The sequence below is a fragment of the Tupaia chinensis genome, unplaced genomic scaffold (assembly GCF_000334495.1).
Source record: "Tupaia chinensis unplaced genomic scaffold, TupChi_1.0 Scaffold000459_1, whole genome shotgun sequence".
Lineage (NCBI taxonomy): Eukaryota > Metazoa > Chordata > Mammalia > Scandentia > Tupaiidae > Tupaia > Tupaia belangeri.
Genome location: NW_006159968.1, coordinates 393,739 through 417,024, shown reverse-complemented (window position 1 = coordinate 417,024; position 23,286 = coordinate 393,739). Strand labels below are relative to the sequence as shown.

The 23,286-nt window shown below is 46.0% G+C and overlaps 1 protein-coding gene across 1 annotated transcript in view; it reads right to left on the bottom strand.

The window, feature by feature from the left end:
• The window catches only part of ZFAT (zinc finger and AT-hook domain containing), a 217,737-nt gene that overhangs the window by 79,868 nt on the left and 114,583 nt on the right, over positions 1-23,286 (bottom strand). The window contains exon 11 of the mRNA XM_006155514.3: positions 6,031-6,119. Within this exon, the coding sequence (XP_006155576.1) occupies positions 6,031-6,119 (89 nt within the window). The remainder of the gene's footprint in view (positions 1-6,030; positions 6,120-23,286) is intronic.

Here is a 23,286-nt window from a genome sequence, read left to right as displayed (position 1 = left end):
CTAATCAAAGTGATATTGCTTTTAGTATCTCCACAATCAGCATTTTTAAAAGTTCACTTATTTGTGTCTTCCATGAGTGAACAGAGACAGGGACCCAGAGAGACGGGTACCGCAATCCACCCCCACTTCTGTCGGTCCTGGATCACGTGCAAATGCCTACCCAGAGCACTCAGGGAGGTCTCTGGACTTGAACTGGGAACCTTCCTGTGTGGCACTGCTGCGTAGAGCATCACATGGTACCCCTGTGCTACTGCTTTGCAGGTAATAAAAATCTGTATAAAGAAGTTTAAAAACAGTTTGAAAGTTACGTAGCTGAGAATGAATCATCCGTCTGGTTCTAAATCCTGTGCTTTTCTATACAAGACCTCATTGCTCTCAGAGATTTTCAAATGCCAAGTAGAATCCCAATGATATTCCAAAAAGCAATTTCTCACTACTTTCAAAGGGCGATGTTAAAAGTGAGAAATGTGTACATTGTGCTTTAACTCTGGACAATGTCTAGAATATCACTTTTAGTTATAATGTTGCTGCTTTTTACTTATTAAATGGGTAAATAATTCAAATCATGGGACCAGCAGTTGACATAATGGTTACATCCCTGGACTCCCATGTAGTCAACCACAGTTTGAGTCCCGGACCAAGCAGCTTAAAACTTATGCCTGGGTGCATGTGCCAGTGTGCCAAAAAATCCTTGGAGGAGACTAAAGGAGAAGGGATTGTGGAGTGGCCATCCCCGCTGAGGGGTGATTTCTTGCTTTCTGTCTCCCTGTCTCTGTCTCTCCAGTGAAAGCATGCACCTTATAGCAAGAATCTCTCTTAAAAAAAAAAAAAAAATTTAAATCACATGATTTAAAAAACATGCACAGGGAAAAGTCTAACTCCCAGCCCTGTCCTTCCACCTACTCAATGCCAACCCCAACCCCCAACAGGTGGGGTTCCTTTGTTTAATTTGCAAACATCAGTAAATACAAATACATGTTGCCCTTTTAAAATTTTCCTTTTTGCCCTTAGTCATATATCTTAAATAACGTTTGGGTTTTTGTTTTGTTTTGTTTTGTTTTTCAGGTTTTTGCCATAGGGTGTGTGTGCTCACCAGAGACAGTGAGAGGGAAAGCAAGAAATCACCCTCTAGGGGGCATGGCCACACAACAATCCTTTCTCCTCTCAGGATTTTGGTCATGTGCACACGCATGTGTGCGTGCACACACACACACCCAGCATGACTCTGAAGTTGCTGGGTCTGGGTCTTGAACCACATTCTGCCACATGGGAGTCCAGTGTCCTAACCACCACGCCAACTGCTGGCCCAAAATTTAAAAAAACAAACAAACAAAAATAAATAAAATAAAAAACAAAAAACTTTTTAGAGAGGTAAATGGAGTGTTTTGTAGCTACAGAGAAGTCTGTTGTCCACTTGGCCCTTGCCCTATTCATAACCATTTCTGTTTTTTGTAATTAGTAACCCTGTACTGTCATCATTTCATACATCTGTAGGAATATCTGTAGGATAAATTCTTACAAGTGGCAATGCTGGGTCAAAGAGTCAATGCACTTGCAGTTTTGACAAAGGCTGTCAAGTTGACCTCCAGTGGGGAGTGGCCACTTACACCCTCCAGGAACGAAGGAGGTGTTTCCTCAGCCTCACGGTGGAGTATGCTAGCCAACTGCTGAGAGTTCACCAGCATGATAAATGAGAAACAGTGTCTCATGTGTTTTACTCCTTATTATTATTATCATCTTATACTCAAGGGCTATTCCTTTCTCTGAGACCTGTTCTTACATCCTTTGCTTACATTTCAGTCGGGCTATTGGTAGCAGTTTAGTTTTAATATGAGGGAACCATTCATAAGAGGAAGACAAATATTAAAAAGCCAGCATCATCTGAAAATAAAATTAATTCCAGCTGTCCAGTTGATTTTTTTCTTGAGTTTTTAAAAGTATTATCTTAAAATACCACTGTCAGATTTTAATACCTAGCAAATACACTAAGAAACCTACCATAATTTCCAAGAATGAATGAAGCTAAACAATCTAGCCAGCAAGCAACATGGGGACGAAAGCAGAGCAACCCCAAGTCATTAAAATGGTGGGTCTGAGGAGCCAGTTTTGAGCGGCCTGTAATACAAGCCCCAACTCGGTTTTCCTCTGCTTTTCTTCCCAGCACTCCCCACCCCACACCGGCACGACCCACCCCAAACTCTGTGTCTCGCAGGAAAGGAAACAGTGCAATGACTTTTTTTCAGAATCGGTAATTATAATAATCCAATGCCACGGTGTGTATGAATCTCAGTGAATTGAACATATAATTACACCTCAAACTTAGTATGTTTTATATTTATATATATATATATATATACACACACACAAGGCTAGCAAAACTAAAAGCATCCTCTTTAAATGAGTATCTCTTTAAAGTCAAAAGATAAAACTTTATTTAATGGTAGTAACTTTTTAAAAGTTTGTTAAATTTATTGATTTATTTCTTCCATGAGAGAAAGAAAAGGTGGGTAACCCCCTACAGGGTCACCATACGCCAACTCATCCCATCTTAGCAGCCGAGATCACAGGCAAAATCACATGTCAGGAACGCTCAGGGAGGTCAGGGCATGTGACGCAGGGCCTCTTCCACGTGGGTCTAGTATTGTCACCACTGGGTCGCCACCCGGCTCCAAACAAATGGTCACTTTTGATTCATGTACAAGGAGACTGCCACTAAACAAGCCAGCCCTTTCTCTGAGGACACTACAAACAAGGTCCACCTGAGCCTAAAACAGAGCGCGCCTCACAGGAGCTTCCTGCCTAGCTGACACGCTGCTTCGCGTAACCACATGGGCTTATTTGAGAAGACAAGCTGAGCAGCTCAAAGAAAGGAATGTGCCTGTTTTTGATGAGAGACTCCTGGCTCAGCAGCAGTTCCTCTTGTCCACCTCTCTCTTTGGCCCCTCTTGAAGGCTGCATGTGTCACCTCCATCCTAGGGAAGACATTTATTTGCACCTGAAAGTCATCCCTACAGCATCTTCACTACGGGTGAATTTCCAGGGCATTGAGGGGCTTCGCCCAGTGGTTTATAGTCCTTCAGATTTTAGGATGACAGAAATGCTTCTGGCATGGGGACCAGCAGTTAGCATAATGGCTATGTCACTGGACTCCTATGTAGCCAACCGCGGTTCGAGTCCTAGACCTGGTGGCTTAAACTCACACCAGGTTCGTGTACATGCATGCCCAAGATCCTGAGAGGAGAATGGAGAAGGGATTGCGGTGTGGCCATCCCCCTCCGGGGGGGGGTGATTTCTCACTTTCTATCTCTGTCTCTCTCTTTCTGGCGAGCGCATGCCCTATAGCAAAAACCTCCCCCAAAAAAGAAAAAGAAATGCTTCTGGCATGAAGAAGTCCATGGTAGGGTTACTTAAAATAAGCAAAAACTGGGAATGACCAAACCATCCGACTAAAGCACAGTGTTAATTAGACTAAGCTATTCATCCTGAAGCAGCCATCGAAAATAGTTCATAAATACATTTTCATGAAGTGGAAAAATGACCACGACGTGCTCATGAAAGAGGGTACTTGTCACTGCACGTGCACTCTCTAGCCCTGCCTTTGGGAGACTCTAACTCAGCAAACTGTGTGCCACTCAGCTAGGCCCCTTCTCCAGTGGGGCTTGACTGTGGGAAGGCAGGTGTTCTAATCTCCATCAACAAAAGTCTCCATTCACAGTATGACCTCACTGTAAACAACAAATAAGTAATCCCACAAGGAAAGGGAACCATGAGCATCTTCCAAATCTTAGGGAACACCTATTTTATTTTGAAAATAAATATACAAATAGCATGTCATTTAAAAAGGCAACACAGGAATTTGCCCTTATCACAGTGTTTCCTGACACAAATTATTATATGCATTATAAATTATATAGCTCGATCTATAAAAGCAAACGGGATTTATCTTGCAAGTGAATTGCAATACATTAATATCGGGTTGTTGGAAAAGTCATGATGTAATTTTTCTATGCAAAGTTGTATCGTGACTTTTCCAGCAACCCAATAGTACCTGCCTGAGAATTTTGAGATCTAATCTTAGTAAAAAAGAAAGACTTAGTAAAAAGAAGCAGTGGATGACTACATGCATGAGTCACTCCTGAGCTGAGACCATCTCCAGCCATTTCCCCTGCCGCTGAACCATAGTGCACAACTTCGAAAGAAAACAATGGGGCTTCAGGGTAGAAAGACAGTTTCAGCTGTGCCTGATTAGGAAAGAAAACGTTTTCACACTAAACCCTAAGGGATGAATGCTAAGTCTACTAACAGGTATGGACAGTCAGGCAAATACTGAACCTCACTGGAGCTAAGCTTCTCACCCGTAAAATGTGGTTGCCTTAGCTCCCCACACTCTAACACGATAACTGCACTAGTCTAAGAAAACCCAGAGTCTCCCAAAGAAACACATCTATGTGAAATAATGCCCTTAATTTTAATTATGTGCAACACCTGCACAACACTGAAGACCCTCCTCAATCCAGACGCCATGACAATCCCACCAGGCCACACATGGGCCCTACCTAAGGAGGGCCCACACTCAGTCTAGACATTAAAAACAGCTACATACGCAACAGGTCAAAGCATCCTTAATGTGTCTCAGTTTCTCCCTTTCTGCCCACGAGTAGTTAGGGGGGTGTAGTGAGAACAGTATGAGACTAGCAGCGAGAGGGTGCGTCCAGGTTCCGGCTCCTGCACTCCCTGGGTTTTGAGAGCAATAAGCCTTTATCTTGAGTCACTGAGCTTCTTCAACTACCGAAGTCACAAGGCCTCCCCATCTCTCTCAAAGGCTGTCCTGAGCAGAGATGAGCTGGCCGAGAGGGACAGGCCCCATCACCTCAGGAGTGGTGAAGACAGGTTAGCCAGTCTTATAAAGGTGACTGAAATCTATAGCTATGGGCATGGTAGGGAAAAAAAGAATAGGTGAGAGACGGGAGGGAGATCTGTGACCTAGGGCTGAAGGACAGGAAGCTCCTAGCACCGTGTCAGCACATCAACTATGTTCAGTAAGTGCAGGTGTGAGTGTGGCTACCACAGTCCCCCACCTTCTAGGGCTCTACGCGACTAAGCAGTGGATGCAACTGCAAAAAACATCACAGAGCAGTGTTTGCAAATTGGATGATTTCATTCCTGTGTACCCGCCCGCATTAGCAGCAGCTTCAATTTTAGGGTCAAGGTGCCCCAAGTGCTGAGCAGAATGTTTTATTGAACAGGTGACTAGATCACAGCTCTCGCTGTCAATCACTGCGGCAGGGGCGAGGCTAAGTGGATATTACCACCTACATTACAAACCATCAATTATGGTATTAAAAGACTGCAGAAAGCTGGCCCAGCCACGCCCGCATGGGCAGAGGGAGCTGCTTCACGTTGCTGGGGCCACGTGGGGAGGTGCAGGTTCGGACACCAGGCCGACCTGAACACCCAGGCACACCCCTGATCCTGGTCGGCTTGAGGGATGGGGTGGTAGAAGAGCGTGGCAGGACCCTGCCAGGCTCCCTGTCTCTCTCTCCCGCACACACATACACAGACACACAGGAAAGAAAGATACATGTAAACGAAAAAGAAGAGGATGACTCCAATGGGCCACCATCCCTGAACTCCTACAGCATCCTGGGCTCTCCTGGCACCATCCCCAGTTCTTTAACGCCTGCCGGGAGGGCTCCGTCACACCTGGTTTATCAGGCGACTCACCTGAGATAATCCAGGTTCAGAAAGCACGAATCCACGTCCCTACTGCCTGCGCTCAGCTGTCCATACCCCTCGGGCATTTTCATGGCAGTGCACCCCTCCTGTCTACCTCTTGTCCTGCTGGTCCTTCGGCTGGTTTCCAAAACACAGGAAACACTACACCACACAGTGTGGCCAACTGCACCACTCTAGCTCCTGTGCCCCACTGAGGGGCCCAAAGTGAAGGTGACACCACAGACACAGGCCGCCTAGTTTTTGTGTCCATGGCGAGCCTGCTGCCCAACGAGCATCCCCTCCAAGCCCTCTCACCTTGAAGGAGGCATGCTGCTCCATGTGCCGCAGCAGCTGTGGCTTCTGGGCCGCCGTGTAGTCACACACCGTGCACTTGAACTGCTTCCCTGGAAAGAAGCGGAGGACAAGGTGAGCACCAGGCCGGCAGCTCCCGTGTGTGACTGACTGCCGGACATGCAACAGGTACACGAAGACGTCCCTGTGGGGAAGGTGCGGGATCTTGGAAGGGAACTCTATGTACGTGTACAACCACAAAGCAGTGTGCTCAGTTCTCAGCAGGTGGGAACGCAGAGCTGCACCTGCGGGCTATGAGCAGCAATGTCCCTGCGGGCTCCTGAGGAAAGGAACAGCAGTGCCCAGCTGCCTAGCACGGAGGGTGAGAGCACAGAGGAATGGACCATCAGGAGACTGCATCTTCCTTCCAGCACCTGGAGACAGTCAAGAACCAACTGGAGTGGTTGCCAGCCCAGAACACCAAGGGCCTGGACCATCTCACTAAGGATCAGCTGTGATCAGTCAGACGGACCTGCAGGATGATGTTCAGCGAGTGGGCATGATCTGTACTGTAGAGCTCCTAGCTCTGCAAGGAGTATAAAAAGCATTTTTTTAGAGAATCCTAAAAAGAAAACTAGAGAAATGTAAAACAATGCTCTCTAAAGATTAATGTTTGGGTAATATTTAAACATTCAATAATAGGGTGAACAGACTCACATGTAAAACAAATTAATGGATATATGGGACACACTTCATTTTTCCCCGATGAGCGTAAATAAAACCTCAGCTTGCAATAATACAAACATGTGCAACTGGATGTAAACATGACCTACTTCTCATAGCAGGAGATTGTTCACCAAGCAGCTGCTAATGGAATAAGCCCTACAGGGAGCCACTTCCACACCCACGGCCGTGAGCCTCCCAGAAACTCAGGCCCCTCTGGAAAGCTCTCGCACATTCCCATCTCAGCCAAGCTGGGGCCAAGCACTGCCTCCAGCTGTGGCCTCTATTCTCTCCTCCCTTTACTCTCCGTCAGCTCCCCTCGAAAGCTGTTCCCACCTAGGTCACCCATGAGGTCTGCAACGCTGAGCCGGTGGGGAGTCCGACCGCCTATCACGGAGCGACTCTACTGCCCTTGATTCTGCCAACAGTCCCTGCTAGGCTACCCCGTCCCTTACTGGCTCGTCTCTCCTACTGTCCATTCTAAGGATGTGTGAGGTATTGCCTCCTGTCCATGACCTTCCACACACATATGCTGCCGACGCCCTGGCCCACACTCGATTCACCTCAGTCCCTGCGTGTCTTTGCATGTAACTGTCCCCCACCAGCACGTGTAGGCCTTTGATGCCCAAACGCGCATGCACCTCCTACTCTGATCTTTTTCCTCAACTGGAGAGGACCCAACTCTGCTGGACCAGCTACTTGGCTGTCCCGGTGACCTCAGCCAGATTCACCACCTTCCTCAGCAAACGGGCCCGACCTCCAGCCTTCCCAGTTTACCCCCACCTGACCACTAAGTCAGACACCTGGTGGCCTTCCTCAACATCTTTCTGGCCCTCGCTTTCACTTGCCTCATTTTTTCGGCTCCTGATTTCACTTTTTAAACTTTCTCATGTCTGTCTGTTCCTGTTTCTAATACCTTCACACTCATTTAGGTCCTCCTCACATCGTTCCGGGACAACTGCAAAAGCCTCTAAATGGTTTCCTTGCCTTCATGAACCCCCCCACAGACAGCCAGCTACCCAGCACCCATCCATCCATCCATCCACCGACCTAGATCTCACCCACACATCCACATATGTCTCGATGCTCCATCCTCCATCTGATCTACAGCCTGTACCATCCCACAGCTCTACCTGCACAACCACCAGACACCCCCGACTACACAACGAAGTCCCCATTCCAGACACGGTGCCTAAGGCCTCCAGAATCAGACTGATGCACCCCACCACACCTCTCTCTGACTTCCTCCTGTGTCTGTCCCCTCTGCATTGGGCTCACGGCAACACGAAATTCAGTGAGTTTTCAGACCTTTCTACCTCCCTTTTGCCATCTCATACCTGAGCCTTTGCTAACATCATCCATGCCTGGGAGGCACTGCTTTCAGCCTGGCTATTCTTCACTTTAATTTGGAACTCAAGTGGAACGATCTCTCTGGTAACTGGACTAAGAACCAGCTCTGCATGTCCCCTCTAAGCTGTCCCTGTGCTTCAGTCCATCCCAGATTCTACGGTTTTGTGACTAATGTGCACAAGCCAGGGGCTGCCCTCTGCGCCCATGGGCAGGGACAGTCTCACTGCTCCTGGCATCCCTCGTGCTTGAGAGCAAACCTACACTGAACACAGAAACCGAGCCGAGCAGGATGCAGACAGGAAACTGTGCACCTGACGTGAACAACACTCCTGACGGGAGCAGCCAAGGGACACATTAACCCTACAGCTCTGCTTACATTCCGGCGGAATAAACCCCAAAGTCTAGATTTTACCAATTCCGTAAGTCCAAAGTTGGGACACTTTTCACTTGTAAGACACATGAGTTATAGTTAGAGAGCAATTAGAACTTTTTCTTCAATCCAGTATCACCTGTTTTGAAAGCTAAGAGCACAGATTACTACACATCTTTGGTATAACCTTAGCTCACACACTTCCCCAGCGACCCACGACTCACATAAACACCTCCCCACGAGGACAGGCAGCCAGCGTTGAATTGCATTTGGGTTCCTCCAGCCCTAGTAGGGGAGGAAAGCGGTAGCACCATTCTCCGAGTTGAAAAACATTTTGTCACTGATTATCAAACTTGCAGATCAAAGAGTAAAAGGTTAAATGCTAAACAGAATCCCTGAAATGAACAAATGGAATCGTCTCGTGAGACCAGGACAGCCTTCCTGAGACAGGGAAGGAAGGCGGCTCCTGAAGCCGAGCCCTCCCAGAGGCATCAGAGCCTTGGCAACACGCTCTGCCATGTTTTCAGCAACCACTGACAGCCCCTATCAAACCGGCCGGGGAGCACTTGACATAATCTTTGCTGCCTAATTAAAATAAAGGAATGCAGATCCGTGACTCATCATAAAAGAGCAACGCTGTGAGACTACAGAGTTATTTTCTAACCAAAGGCTCCTGAGACTTGCAGGAGAGTGGACTGGAAAAGCGATTATTTACTGGAGCTTTGACGGACCACAGAGGGCTGGCAGAGGAACACCAAATGGCTGTATGTGGCTGTGAATCACATAACAATCCAGGACAAGAAAGAACAATTACAAAGAAGAAAAAGAGGGTGATTTTTTTTTTAAATGAGGTTTTTGCCATATGGCATGTGCACTTGCCAGGAAGACAAAGAGAGAAATAGCGAAAAATCACCCCCTGGGGGGATGGCCACACAGCAGTCCCTTCTCCTCCATTCTTCTCCTGGGATCTTGGACACACACACACACACACACACACACACACATACACACTCCTTACATGATTTTGAAGTCACCAGGTCAGAGACTTGAACCATGGTCTGCCATGTGGAGTTGAATGACATAAGCACTACGCTACCTGCTGGTCCCAAGAGGTTGAATTTTAAACGTTAATTCATTTTCCACACAAGACACTTGGCAGGACCACTGGGCGCCAAGCACTATGCCCTCAGAGCCTGGGAGGCAGGTGGCACTGCCCTTTCATGGACAGGAACTGGGACTAGAAATCTGAGCAGCTTCCAGGCCACAGAGTAGTCAGTGGACTGGTCTATTGACTCCAAAGCCCCCAGTCACAGCCATATAAGGATCCACACGATGCCCCCAAGCAGAGAGTCTGTGCCACTCACACACGGGCTGGCCCTGCGCCTGCCGACGGCCACAAGAAGGGTGGCAGGAGTATGTTCTCCTTCTGGCTCTATCTAGCTTGCCTCAAGACCCCAGTTTCTCTTTTCGGACACTCCAAGACCCCATTAAAAAAAATGGGGCCTCTGCCTGCCACAAGGATGGGCTCGGTCATGGATCCTACAAGCGCCACTAAGAGGGAAGTCTAAGTTGTGCAGGTGAGCCCAGCAGGTGCACCCTGCTGTAGCCGTGCAGGAGGTCTGCAGGAGGCCCCAAAGCCTATTGCCTTTACCTCCTTGACACCTGCCGAGACAAATCACAGATTCAGCTCTCATTACACTGGCCTAAAACAAAAAGAATGCAAACAGAGTAGGGGTCTGTTTGTAAAATTAAGGTGAAGCTTAAGCTTTATCTCTCTCTCCCAGTAGGTACACATGCCCTATAGCAAAAATCTCTATTAAAAAAAAAGAGACAGACAGACAGTACATGTGCCTCTGCCACTTAAAAAAGAAAAAGAAAGTGACATTTGCATGAGGCCAAAGGGAGATGAGTGGACGGAGCAGGAGGGCACCCCAGGGCTGGGGAACAGCAGGTGCAAAGGCCTGGAGGTGGAGAGAGTTCGTTGTGTCTGTGGAGTGGCGAGGAAGCAGTGCATGAGCTCAGAGAGGTGCCAGGCAGCTGCATGCTGGGTCCTAGGGCCTTTATCCCTTGTTCTGACCAGAGGCCAGAGAAGCTGCTGGAAATGGGAGTGAAGGGCCTTCTGTAAGCTCTGGTTCTACAACCAGAGCGAGACAGAGACAGAAAGAGGAGACACCCCCCAGTGGGGCATGGTCACTCTTTTTTCTTCTATTCCTCCATCTCATCAGGATTTGAGGTATGCACACACACTGGCATGGTTTTAGACCTCACAGCTGTCCACGTAGGATCCAGTTCCCCCAACAACAATGCCACAGTGTCGGCCTAAAGTTTTTTCTTTTTGCTTTGGTCATTTGTCCTGTCACTGTTGTACCCAAAGTGTCCAAGGCCCCAGCATTCGACTAATTCTGGTCAGTCCCTCTAGTACCTCACAGAGTTGAGTACTTTGGGGACAGTAGTATGTTCTTGTTAATTCCATCCTAGGTGCCTGGGAGTGACAGCAGGGGGAGGTAAGGTGGCAGTAGCTTCGAGCGGTGCCCCAAGCAGAAGTGCTCAGTCACTTTTTCTATCCTCCCATGTGACCAACTCAATCATAGGGGGCGCCGCAAGAGCCAGGGTTTGGCTCTGCCCTCTGGTCCCTACTCCAGCCACAGGTGAGTGGACCACAGAGGACAAGTGACTCAGGCTGAGCCAGGAATCAGATGTGAGCACATGAAGCTTACGAGCAGTTGGGGGCAGTGCTCTCATTCTGCATGAAATGGGTAAATTGGACAAAGTGCTAGAAGGACTCGAGAGCAAAGCAAGAGAGACAGAGACAGGCCCCAGCAGACGGCGTAATGTTTATAACGCTGGACTCCCACATAGTCAACTGTGGTTCAAGTGTCGGACCTGGCAGCTGAAAACTCATGCCGGACATGTGTGCATGCATGCCCAAGATCCCAAGAGGAGAATGTAAGAAAAGGGACTGCAGCTTGCCCATCTCCCCTTGAGGGGTGATTTCTTGCTTTCTGTCTCTCTCCCTCTCTCTGTCTTCCCAGTAGGTACACATGCCCTATAGCAAAAATCTCTATAAAAAAATAAAAAAGAGAGAGAGAGAGACAGACAGACAGACAAAGACAGGACATCAGAACGAGGTCGAGGGAGCAGAGAGGGTCAAAGGTGAGTGAAGAGTACAGTCCCCTGGCCAGCTGTGCTTCTCCACCAGCGAGCATTCACCAGGAACCACTGTGTGCAGGACCACACTGGCCCAGAGACAGGCCAGTCACAGCCATATAAGGATCCACACGATGCCCCCAAGCAGAGAGTCTGTGCCACTCACACACGGGCTGGCCCTGCGCCTGCCGACGGCCACAAGAAGGGTGGCAGGAGTATGTTCTCCTTCTGGCTCTATCTAGCTTGCCTCAAGACCCCAGTTTCTCTTTTCGGACACTCCAAGACCCCATTAAAAAAAATGGGGCCTCTGCCTGCCACAAGGATGGGCTCGGTCATGGATCCTACAAGCGCCACTAAGAGGGAAGTCTAAGTTGTGCAGGTGAGCCCAGCAGGTGCACCCTGCTGTAGCCGTGCAGGAGGTCTGCAGGAGGCCCCAAAGCCTATTGCCTTTACCTCCTTGACACCTGCCGAGACAAATCACAGATTCAGCTCTCATTACACTGGCCTAAAACAAAAAGAATGCAAACAGAGTAGGGGTCTGTTTGTAAAATTAAGGTGAAGCTTAAGCTTTATCTCTCTCTCCCAGTAGGTACACATGCCCTATAGCAAAAATCTCTATTAAAAAAAAAGAGACAGACAGACAGTACATGTGCCTCTGCCACTTAAAAAAGAAAAAGAAAGTGACATTTGCATGAGGCCAAAGGGAGATGAGTGGACGGAGCAGGAGGGCACCCCAGGGCTGGGGAACAGCAGGTGCAAAGGCCTGGAGGTGGAGAGAGTTCGTTGTGTCTGTGGAGTGGCGAGGAAGCAGTGCATGAGCTCAGAGAGGTGCCAGGCAGCTGCATGCTGGGTCCTAGGGCCTTTATCCCTTGTTCTGACCAGAGGCCAGAGAAGCTGCTGGAAATGGGAGTGAAGGGCCTTCTGTAAGCTCTGGTTCTACAACCAGAGCGAGACAGAGACAGAAAGAGGAGACACCCCCCAGTGGGGCATGGTCACTCTTTTTTCTTCTATTCCTCCATCTCATCAGGATTTGAGGTATGCACACACACTGGCATGGTTTTAGACCTCACAGCTGTCCACGTAGGATCCAGTTCCCCCAACAACAATGCCACAGTGTCGGCCTAAAGTTTTTTCTTTTTGCTTTGGTCATTTGTCCTGTCACTGTTGTACCCAAAGTGTCCAAGGCCCCAGCGTTCGACTAATTCTGGTCAGTCCCTCTAGTACCTCACAGAGTTGAGTACTTTGGGGACAGTAGTATGTTCTTGTTAATTCCATCCTAGGTGCCTGGGAGTGACAGCAGGGGGAGGTAAGGTGGCAGTAGCTTCGAGCGGTGCCCCAAGCAGAAGTGCTCAGTCACTTTTTCTATCCTCCCATGTGACCAACTCAATCATAGGGGGCGCCGCAAGAGCCAGGGTTTGGCTCTGCCCTCTGGTCCCTACTCCAGCCACAGGTGAGTGGACCACAGAGGACAAGTGACTCAGGCTGAGCCAGGAATCAGATGTGAGCACATGAAGCTTACGAGCAGTTGGGGGCAGTGCTCTCATTCTGCATGAAATGGGTAAATTGGACAAAGTGCTAGAAGGACTCGAGAGCAAAGCAAGAGAGACAGAGACAGGCCCCAGCAGACGGCGTAATGTTTATAACGCTGGACTCCCACATAGTCAACTGTGGTTCAAGTGTCGGACCTGGCAGCTGAAAACTCATGCCGGACATGTGTGCATGCATGCCCAAGATCCCAAGAGGAGAATGTAAGAAAAGGGACTGCAGCTTGCCCATCTCCCCTTGAGGGGTGATTTCTTGCTTTCTGTCTCTCTCCCTCTCTCTGTCTTCCCAGTAGGTACACATGCCCTATAGCAAAAATCTCTATAAAAAAATAAAAAAGAGAGAGAGAGAGACAGACAGACAGACAAAGACAGGACATCAGAACGAGGTCGAGGGAGCAGAGAGGGTCAAAGGTGAGTGAAGAGTACAGTCCCCTGGCCAGCTGTGCTTCTCCACCAGCGAGCATTCACCAGGAACCACTGTGTGCAGGACCACACTGGCCCAGAGACAGGCGTGAACAGTGAGTGAGCTTGTGCCCTCCTGGGCTTGTCACCTAGTGAACCACCAGCAAGTACACCAAAAACAATGACAGATCACAGCCCACTACGAGGGACACAAACTGGGGCTGTGGTGGATGATGAGGGCTGAGAGGGGGTGCCAAAGGAGGTGGTCAGAGAGACCTCTGAGCAAGTGTGGTTAGGCTGAGATGGAAGGAAGAGGAGGCCAGCTCGGGATGGGAACTGGAAATAAGTGATCATAAACATGAAGCCTGCAGTCTCTGAAAGACGCCCCCAGCAGCCTCACTATAAATGCCCCTTATCTGCTTTAGCAAGTCACATGATCCTCTGACAACTGTGACCAGGAGCTCAAGTACAACTGCTGAATGAGCCAGTGAATGTGTGAATGTAAAACATCAAGACCCCAGAAAGCAAACGGGCAAAAAGGGTGGGACCATCAGTTCGCTCAAGAGAGAGTAAAATGAGATTTAATCCATCAAAGGAGCTGCAATGGCAGCAGATACTTAAAAGCAGCACTATAGATCCACACTGCAAATGCTTTACAGACATTAGCTCATCTGACCTTCAAAAACCCATTCTATTTTATGTTATCAAATATAAGGGGGTTTTCAAAAAAGTTAATGGGAAGTACAAATCGTGACAAAAACTATGCATGGATTTCCAAACTTTCTGCACCAAAATAAATTTGTAGAGTAATTCTATTTTCCACGAACTTTTTGAAGCTCCCCCATAAATAAAAACGACAGTAAGATCATAAGATCTGATACCCATTAAATTTAAGAAACCCGAGCTCTTTTAGAAACATAAACTATTAACAGTGAAAGAGTTCTCCAGGATACTTTTGTATTTCTGGTACAATTTTTTGAAAAATAAACAGGCAGTGCAATGCATGAGTAAAACCACCAAAACAAAATGGCCCCCTTTTCTTGGAAATGCATCCTAGGGAATTAATTCAAAAGAAGGAAATTAATTCTTATATGTAAGAGTCTCCTGCCACATAAATTACCATAATGGGGGAAAGAAAGAAACTATCCCATTGTCCAAGAGAAAGCGAAACCTCAGACCACCACCTCATGCAACATTCCCACAACCTCCTAGACCTGTCATTTACGGACTGTACGGCCATAAAGGATAATTACTGAGTTGTCAGAAAAGTCGTGATGTAATTTTTGTATGATTTTCTCTCTCTTGTTTTTTTAAGAGATTTTTGCTGTAAGGTGTGTGTGCTCGCCAGAGAGACATTAAGAGACAGAGAGACAGAAAGCAAGAACTCAACCCCCAAGTGGGATGGTCATGGTGCAATCCCTTCTCTTCCATTCTCCTCCTGAGATTTTGGGCACAGATGCACATGTGCCCAGCATGAGTTTCAAGTCACCAGGTCTGGGACTTGAACCGCTGCCAGACACATGGAAGTCCAGCACCTTAACCACTATCCTACTTGCTGGAACTTAACTTTTTAAAGTGTGTCATAACTTTTCCAATAAGCCAATATAATATTATTTTTCTGGTTTAAGGAATTGTATTTATATTTTCACCATAACTAATCATTACATATGAACATAAAGATTTTAGAAGTATCATTTGTTAGGTGACAGGACTGTGGGTACATTTGCAGGAAGGGACCAGATTTTTGTGATTAGTTTTTCAATTTTGTCTGTACTCTAACAGCAAAGAGTTTCAGATCATTCACTCCATCCCTGAGAGGCTGGGATGTTTCGTTGCTATGACACACAATCCAGAAGATGGGTCTTCCAACAGAGAACCATAAAATGATAGCAATGCTTCCCTAACTTGAGGTTCAAAAGAATTCACTGTCTCTTAAAACACAGCCCCAGCTTAACTAGCTGTAGTTGTATACCGACTTACAGCTGTGCTTTCTGACCAGGCATCTTAGACCCTCTTCTTCACAAAGAGAGAGAGTGGCCTACTTTTATGAATAATCTAAGGGGTAATAATTTCTTCTCCGCTCTGGCAGGCTTTAACTTTTGTAAATAGTCAAGAGTCATTCTGAGTCAAGTCTTGCTTGCTGGAAAGACACAGAAGAGAGGGAGAGAAACAGCAAGAAATCACCACCCATGAGGCATGGTCACACATAATCCTGTCTCCATGTCTTCCTTGGGATTTTGGGCATATATGCATGTAGGCCTGGTGTGTTTGTCAGGCCACCAGGTCCAGGACGCCAAGCATGCAGTTGGCCATGTGGAATCTAGTTGCCTTAACCCCATGCCACCAGCTGGCTCAGTTACTTTAAACAGAGTTCTACATAAAACTAACGGGGAATGGAATGGTAGAAAACTTTAAGCCCTCATCTTCAACTTCTGGCATTTGGATTCCATCAGAACATAGAAACAGCAATGGAAAATTCCTTCTGACTTAAGGCAGCTTGTTAAATTAAATCATCTCTGCCAAAGCAAACTTTATGTGCACCTCAAACTTGAAGGAACACTAAAGTACTTAAAGAAAGAATTTCCATAAATTTAAACTGTTATTAGTAATAACATCTAGAGGCATAAAAGTGAAAATGCCTCCTTATGACTATTTATTCAGTCTTACTGAAAAAGGTGATATTTTGCATAAGTAAATTTTCAATTGTTTTCAGAAAACAGATTTTACCTTTTTTCATTTTCAGAAAACTGACTTTCATCCTTTTCAACAGTGATACTCTTTAAACAACAACTACACATTGTGCGTTCATCGCAAAACATTAGAGAGAAGTCCTAGATGAGAGAGGTTAATTCGTCCAAATGTCCATTCTTACCCAGCATCCCTAAGAGCTGCTGGGAATGTGAGAACCCTGACCTCCGGAAGAACAGGCATGTGAACCCAGTTAATCTTCCCACAACCGCACTGTTACGTTGATGATGTCGCTTCCCACCCCCTGACAAATTACCCAGGCCCTAGTCCCCCAAACCTATAACTGCCACCTGTTTTGTGGTAAAATAAAAGGGGAAGGCTGTAGATATGATCAGGTTAAGGACCCTGAGTCGGGAGCCTAGCTGGGATTATCCAGGTGGGCCCAGTTAAATCACCAGGGTCCTTACAGGCAGGCGGGAGGGTCAGAGTCAGAGAAGGAGGTGGGACAGTAGAAGTGGGAACAGATGGTATTGCAAAGTATTATGCTGCTGGCTTTGATGAAGGAAGGGGGCTTAAGTCAAAGGATACAGATAGCCTCCAGAAGCTACAAAGGACAACCAAAGACTCCCCCTACAAGAATGCAGCCCTGCTGATGCTTGACTGAGACGCCGACCTCCAGAGCTGTGTCAATACAGTTGTGTTGTTCTAAGTCACTAGATTTGTAGTAATTTGGTATAGCAGTCATAGAAGACAAACACTGCGTGTACAATGGATGTTCAAGGGTGTTCAAGGCTGTACAGGCCGGAGGGGGCTTGAACCTGCAACCAGAGGCCCAGAGGCCTCATTGCCTGCCCACATAGCCCTGCATAAGTGGCCTGAGCCTCATGAGACAGGCACTCTGTGCAAAGCACAATGTGCATTTGCAACAGGGCTTTGCAGAGCACGCACCTTCACATTCTAGCATCTGCAGGAGCCTGTGCAATGGCAAATTGGAACAGAAATAGCTGCAGCAATAGAAATGCAGTTTAAGAAGTCTCCATACTTGAAAGGCTGAACTTTGAGCAAGGCAGACTTACAGCCTGATGATTCTCTGTAATCAGCACCTCAGTTCTGAGGCAAGGAGGAATGGATGGGCAAGGAGGAATGGAGGGGAGGGAGGGGACAAATAGAAGGTGGTTCAGAGCTGGGAGAATGGGGAAGCACATGGCACCTGCTAGACCAGTCAAGGACAGCATGCCTGGCATTTGCAACTGAAAGCCCTCTACCCTGGTGAGGTTAGCAGCCATGCCTACTCAGGAGCTAAGTCTGTACTTTGGTCTAAAGAACTGCTCTCTAATTTATAGGATGGGCTCAGTTATTCAGTGGATCTCGTGGTTTACCAAAACCTGAGGAAAAGAGCTTTATACGGACCCAAACACAGTACACCTATAAAATGGGACTTCTAGGCCTTAAAATCAGCCCCTCCCCCCCAGCCTTGCCAATGACCTGGAAGCCAGAACACAGAGATAAGCCGCAGAAACCTCCTGTGTCCTCTGGGTGCCCCACTCCCACACCTGCCTTAACCTGTGTTCCAGGGTGAGTGGGAGGGAGGACGGGGGCACAGGACGCTGCCCACAGACCAGGCTCACCTGTGGGCTCAACCAGGCCGGCTGCTCAGGCACTTCCTGCTCCGCAAGTGCTATGTGAGTTAGAAGAAAGGCCATAATAGGCTAGGCAGACCCATGCTTTACAGTGATTCTGGTTTTACAGGACAGAGCAGGGAGGGAAAAATCCAACTCCCTATTTAAATCTCCTAGAATATTTCAGTGAGGTATCTTATTATAAATTGAAGAAGGGAAGAAAAAAAGATGCTTCCTCTACTCAAGCATAATTTCCATCCTCAACTCTCCACTTGTCTAATTATTACATAGTACAAGAGTGCTTAAAGTTTGGATAATTCCTCTTTGTAAAGTTTGCCAGAAAACTTAACACTTCTTAAATCAAATGTATGAGGGCAGATAGGTTTGGGAGGAAGGGGAGGCCCGAAATAATGAATCCTGATCCTCGAAGAGCTGTTTATTTGATGCTGAGAAAATTCCTGTCTTCTTGTACAGCATAAAGGCTCTGGACAATTTAACTGTCCTCAGTTGTCACAGGTGGGCAGCATTACACCAAACCTCCAGACACATGTCTTGGGGCTAGGTCCTTTTTAAAGTCAAAAGGGGGAAATATAATGTTACAACACAATTTTTACATTGAATTCTTGCACATCATTGACATGTGTTCAGAGGGTTCAACTGAGCCCTTTATGGGTCAATTTCTCTTTGTCCATATTGACTGGAAAACTTTTAAACTGAAACTTTCACCCAGAATGACCTATCCTGGAACTAGCAGATGGCATAATGGTTATGTCATTGGACTCCCACACAGTCAACCGCAGTTCGAGTCCCAGATCGAGGGGCTTAAAACTCACATTGGGCACATGTGTATGTGAGCCCAAAATCCTGAGAGGAAAATGGACAAGAAGGGGTTATGGCATGGCCATCCCCACTGGGGGGGGGGGTGATTTCTCACTTTCTGTCTCTCTGACTCTCCAGCTAGCGAATGCGCCCTATAGCAAAAATCTCTCTTATAAAAACAAAAACAAAAACAGAATGACCTATCCTCTGTAAAGTAATGAGCTCCTTTGGGAAATAAGAATGCCATACATAGGAATACATCACTTTAAATAAGCCAATAAATATGGAAAATTAGATTTACACACAGGTAGAGGAGAGAGTAATTACTCAGTTCCTCTTTACTTCATTAAAAGACATCCAGGAAGATTCATTTAAGAGTGACTTCCTTGACCATATTTTAAAATACCTAATTCACTAGCATTTGATTTAACACAATTATCTGAGAGACAAAATAGGGAAAATAATTGGCACTTTTTAAGTGCTACTATATTCCAACCACTTTATGCAAAGCACTTTACATTCTTCACTCTTTCAGTCATCAAAAATTTATTGAGTGCATACTACAAGTCAGGCCCCATTCTACATGTCAAAGATACAAAATTAACGTCCTAAATCAAAAATCCCTTCTTGTGAACCTTATGATTTAGTGGAAGACACAGAAAAAAAAAATCACAAATAAAGAACCTATGAAGCCAATTAGAGAAAGATGGGTCTGAAGAGAATCTGAAGTAATTGACAGGAGAGTTTCTGTAGCAGAGACAAAAAAAAAAAAATTAAAAAAAAATTATATACAGGTTGAAAACCCTAATCTGAAAACTTTATGAGCACCAATATGACGCAAGTAGAAAATTCCACACCTAATTTCACGTGACAGATCACACTGAAAAAGTAGCGTATAAAATTAACTTTGGGCCATGTACAGGCTTATAGAAAAGAAAAGAATTTCATGTTTGTACTTTGATTCTATCCCTAAGATATCTCATTACGCACATGCAAATATTCCAAAATCCGAACCCTGAAACACCACTGGTTCAAGCATTTCAGATAAAGGATATTCGACCTGTACTATGCCAACGAGAGAGAGAGAGAGAGAGAGAGTGAGATAAGCCAAGAAGAGAAGCATAAAGACACAAAGGAGCTTGCTCAGTGGGGGTGCTTCGTTCTTAAATAGGGACAGAGCCTAGGGAAGAGCTCACTCAGAAAGGGCCTCTTCAGTAAAGACATGAAGGACATGAATTCATTAAGATCCTTTTTAAAGTCAAAAGGGGGAAATATAATGTTACAACACAATTTTTACATTGAATTCTTGCACATCATTGACATGTGTTCAGAGGGTTCAACTGAGCCCTTTATGGGTCAATTTCTCTTTGTCCATATTGACTGGAAAACTTTTAAACTGAAACTTTCACCCAGAATGACCTATCCTGGAACTAGCGGATGGCATAATGGTTATGTCATTGGACTCCCACACAGTCAACCGCAGTTCAAGTCCCAGATCGAGGGGCTTAAAACTCACATTGGGCACATGTGTATGTGAGCCCAAAATCCTGAGAGGAAAATGGACAAGAAGGGGTTATGGCATGGCCATCCCCACTGGGGGGGGGGGTGATTTCTCACTTTCTGTCTCTCTGACTCTCCAGCTAGCGAATGCGCCCTATAGCAAAAATCTCTCTTATAAAAACAAAAACAAAAACAGAATGACCTATCCTCTGTAAAGTAATGAGCTCCTTTGGGAAATAAGAATGCCATACATAGGAATACATCACTTTAAATAAGCCAATAAATATGGAAAATTAGATTTACACACAGGTAGAGGAGAGAGTAATTACTCAGTTCCTCTTTACTTCATTAAAAGACATCCAGGAAGATTCATTTAAGAGTGACTTCCTTGACCATATTTTAAAATACCTAATTCACTAGCATTTGATTTAACACAATTATCTGAGAGACAAAATAGGGAAAATAATTGGCACTTTTTAAGTGCTACTATATTCCAACCACTTTATGCAAAGCACTTTACATTCTTCACTCTTTCAGTCATCAAAAATTTATTGAGTGCATACTACAAGTCAGGCCCCATTCTACATGTCAAAGATACAAAATTAACGTCCTAAATCAAAAATCCCTTCTTGTGAACCTTATGATTTAGTGGAAGACACAGAAAAAAAAATCACAAATAAAGAAACTATGTAGTCCATTAGAGAAAGATGGGTCTAAAGAGACATAGTAAGAAATATCGAAGAGAATCTGAAGTAATTGACAGGAGAGTTTCTGTAGCAGAGACAAAAAAAAAAAAATTAAAAAAAAATTATATACAGGTTGAAAACCCTAATCTGAAAACTTTTTGAGCACCAATATGACGCAAGTAGAAAATTCCACACCTAATTTCACGTGACAGATCACACTGAAAAAGTAGCGTATAAAATTAACTTTGGGCCATGTACAGGCTTATAGAAAAGAAAAGAATTTCATGTTTGTACTTTGATTCTATCCCTAAGATATCTCATTACGCACATGCAAATATTCCAAAATCCGAACCCTGAAACACCACTGGTTCAAGCATTTCAGATAAAGGATATTCGACCTGTACTATGCCAACGAGAGAGAGAGAGAGAGAGAGAATGAGATAAGCCAAGAAGAGAAGCATAAAGACACAAAGGAGCTTGCTCAGTGAGGGTGCGTCATTCTTATATAGGGACAGAGCCTAGGGAAGAGCTCACTCAGAAAGGGCCTCTTCAGTAAAGACATGAAGGACATGAATTCATTAAGATATGAGGGAGGGTTAGTGGAAGGAGAGTGGGAGAGGGGAAGAGTATAGGAAAGGAAATTTGGGGGAAATAAAATAGAGAGGTAAAACATTTGTGGGATGCAGATATGATTTATTACCTATTGATGACATGTGTAGTATTCTTGACTGGGCTGGACTGAAGTCTATGTCATGCTGAGTAAAGTCTCTTTGCAAACTAAATGATGTGGATTATTTATACAATTGAATGTATTAATAATAATAATAATAATTTTTTAAAAATATATGAGGCAGGCCCAGCCTCTGTGACATAGTCATTAGTGCACTGGACTGAAGAGCTGGAAGCCACATGCTAACTGTGGTTTGAGTCCCTAGCCTGGTTGGTCTGAAAAGACACCAGGTAGGCACATACATGAGTGTCCAGGATGTTGGTGGGCAGCAGTACTGGAGGAAAGGGATCAAGATGTGACAAAGCCTGTGGAATGTGCTCCTCTGTGTATTTCTGTCTCTCTCTCTCTTTTGTGCATACATGCATTCTATCATGAATTAAACTATATGAGGAGGAATGGTTCCATGACATAGCAGTAAGAAAAGCTGGAACCCACATAGCAACTGTGGTTCAAATACCTGGTCTGGTCAACTGGAAATCTGCCAGGAACTCACCCAGGATCTAATGGGCTGGAGGACTGGGAAAAAAGGACCACAGCACGACCAGACCCTGTGGAGAATGCTCGTTTCTCTCTTCTCTTTCTCCCTCTCACATGCACATGCAAGGACTCTATCATGAATACAAATAAATAAATAAATAAATAACATAGGAGGAAAAGAACATGCCTGGCAGAGGGAAGAGCCAAAGCAAATGCCCTGAGAGGGGCATGGACCTGCCAGGTTGGAAGAACAGAAGGAAACGTGTCTGGAGAGATGAGAGTTGGGTGAAGGAGGAGATGAGGTAAAAGAGGTGGTGGGCAGGATGGGAGGATGGGACAGATCATCACACCAGTTTGGGCTGTACTCTGAATGTGGGCAGACACACAGAGGGCTCTGAACAGAGGGGGGTTGTGGTCCAACCTGTGCTTCAACAAAACCACTGGCTGCTATACTGACAGCAGACTCCAGGAAGACAAAGGCGTAAGTGAGGCCGCAGTTAGGAGGCTACAGCAAGATGGAGCTTGTACAAAGGGATGCACAAGGATGCTGACACATGGCAGAGTTCTGCATCATGCTGAAGAGAGAACACACGGGGGTTGCTAATGGATCATTTGTGTTGTATAAACAAGACAGTCGAGACTGGAAAAGGAGTTGCCCTCTACATAGATAGAGTACAACAGGGCTGGCAAACTCTGGCCCATGAGCCAAATCTAGGCAGTTTTCTCTAGGAAAACAGCTGGGAGTTAAGAATAATTTCTGCATTTTTCAAAGTTTGTGTACACACACACACACGCACACACACACACACACAAAGGGAAAGAATGGGCAATAGGAACAGAATTAGCACTCAAAGCCAAAAGACTTACAATCTCTACATAGTCTGATGGCCCCTGGGCCACAGGAGATCCAGGTGAGGGAGGAAGAGAAGGAACTCAGTGTCAAGCATGCTACGTTTGAGTGACTGTTGGGACATCCAGGTACAGATGCTGAGTGGCAATTACAGAGGCGACACTGGCGCTTGGGAGAGGACACAAGTGGAAACACGGGTTTACAGGCATTCACTGTAAGTGGTTTTAGCCAGAGTGATCACCTAGGCTGTGACAAGGAAAAGGAAAGCCTCCACAGATTGGGTTCAGTTCCCTTCCAAGATGTAGAAATCGGGGGCGAAGGAGGAATGAGCACAGGAGATGGAGGAGGAGCAGCCAGGAGAGGAGAAAGGCCCGG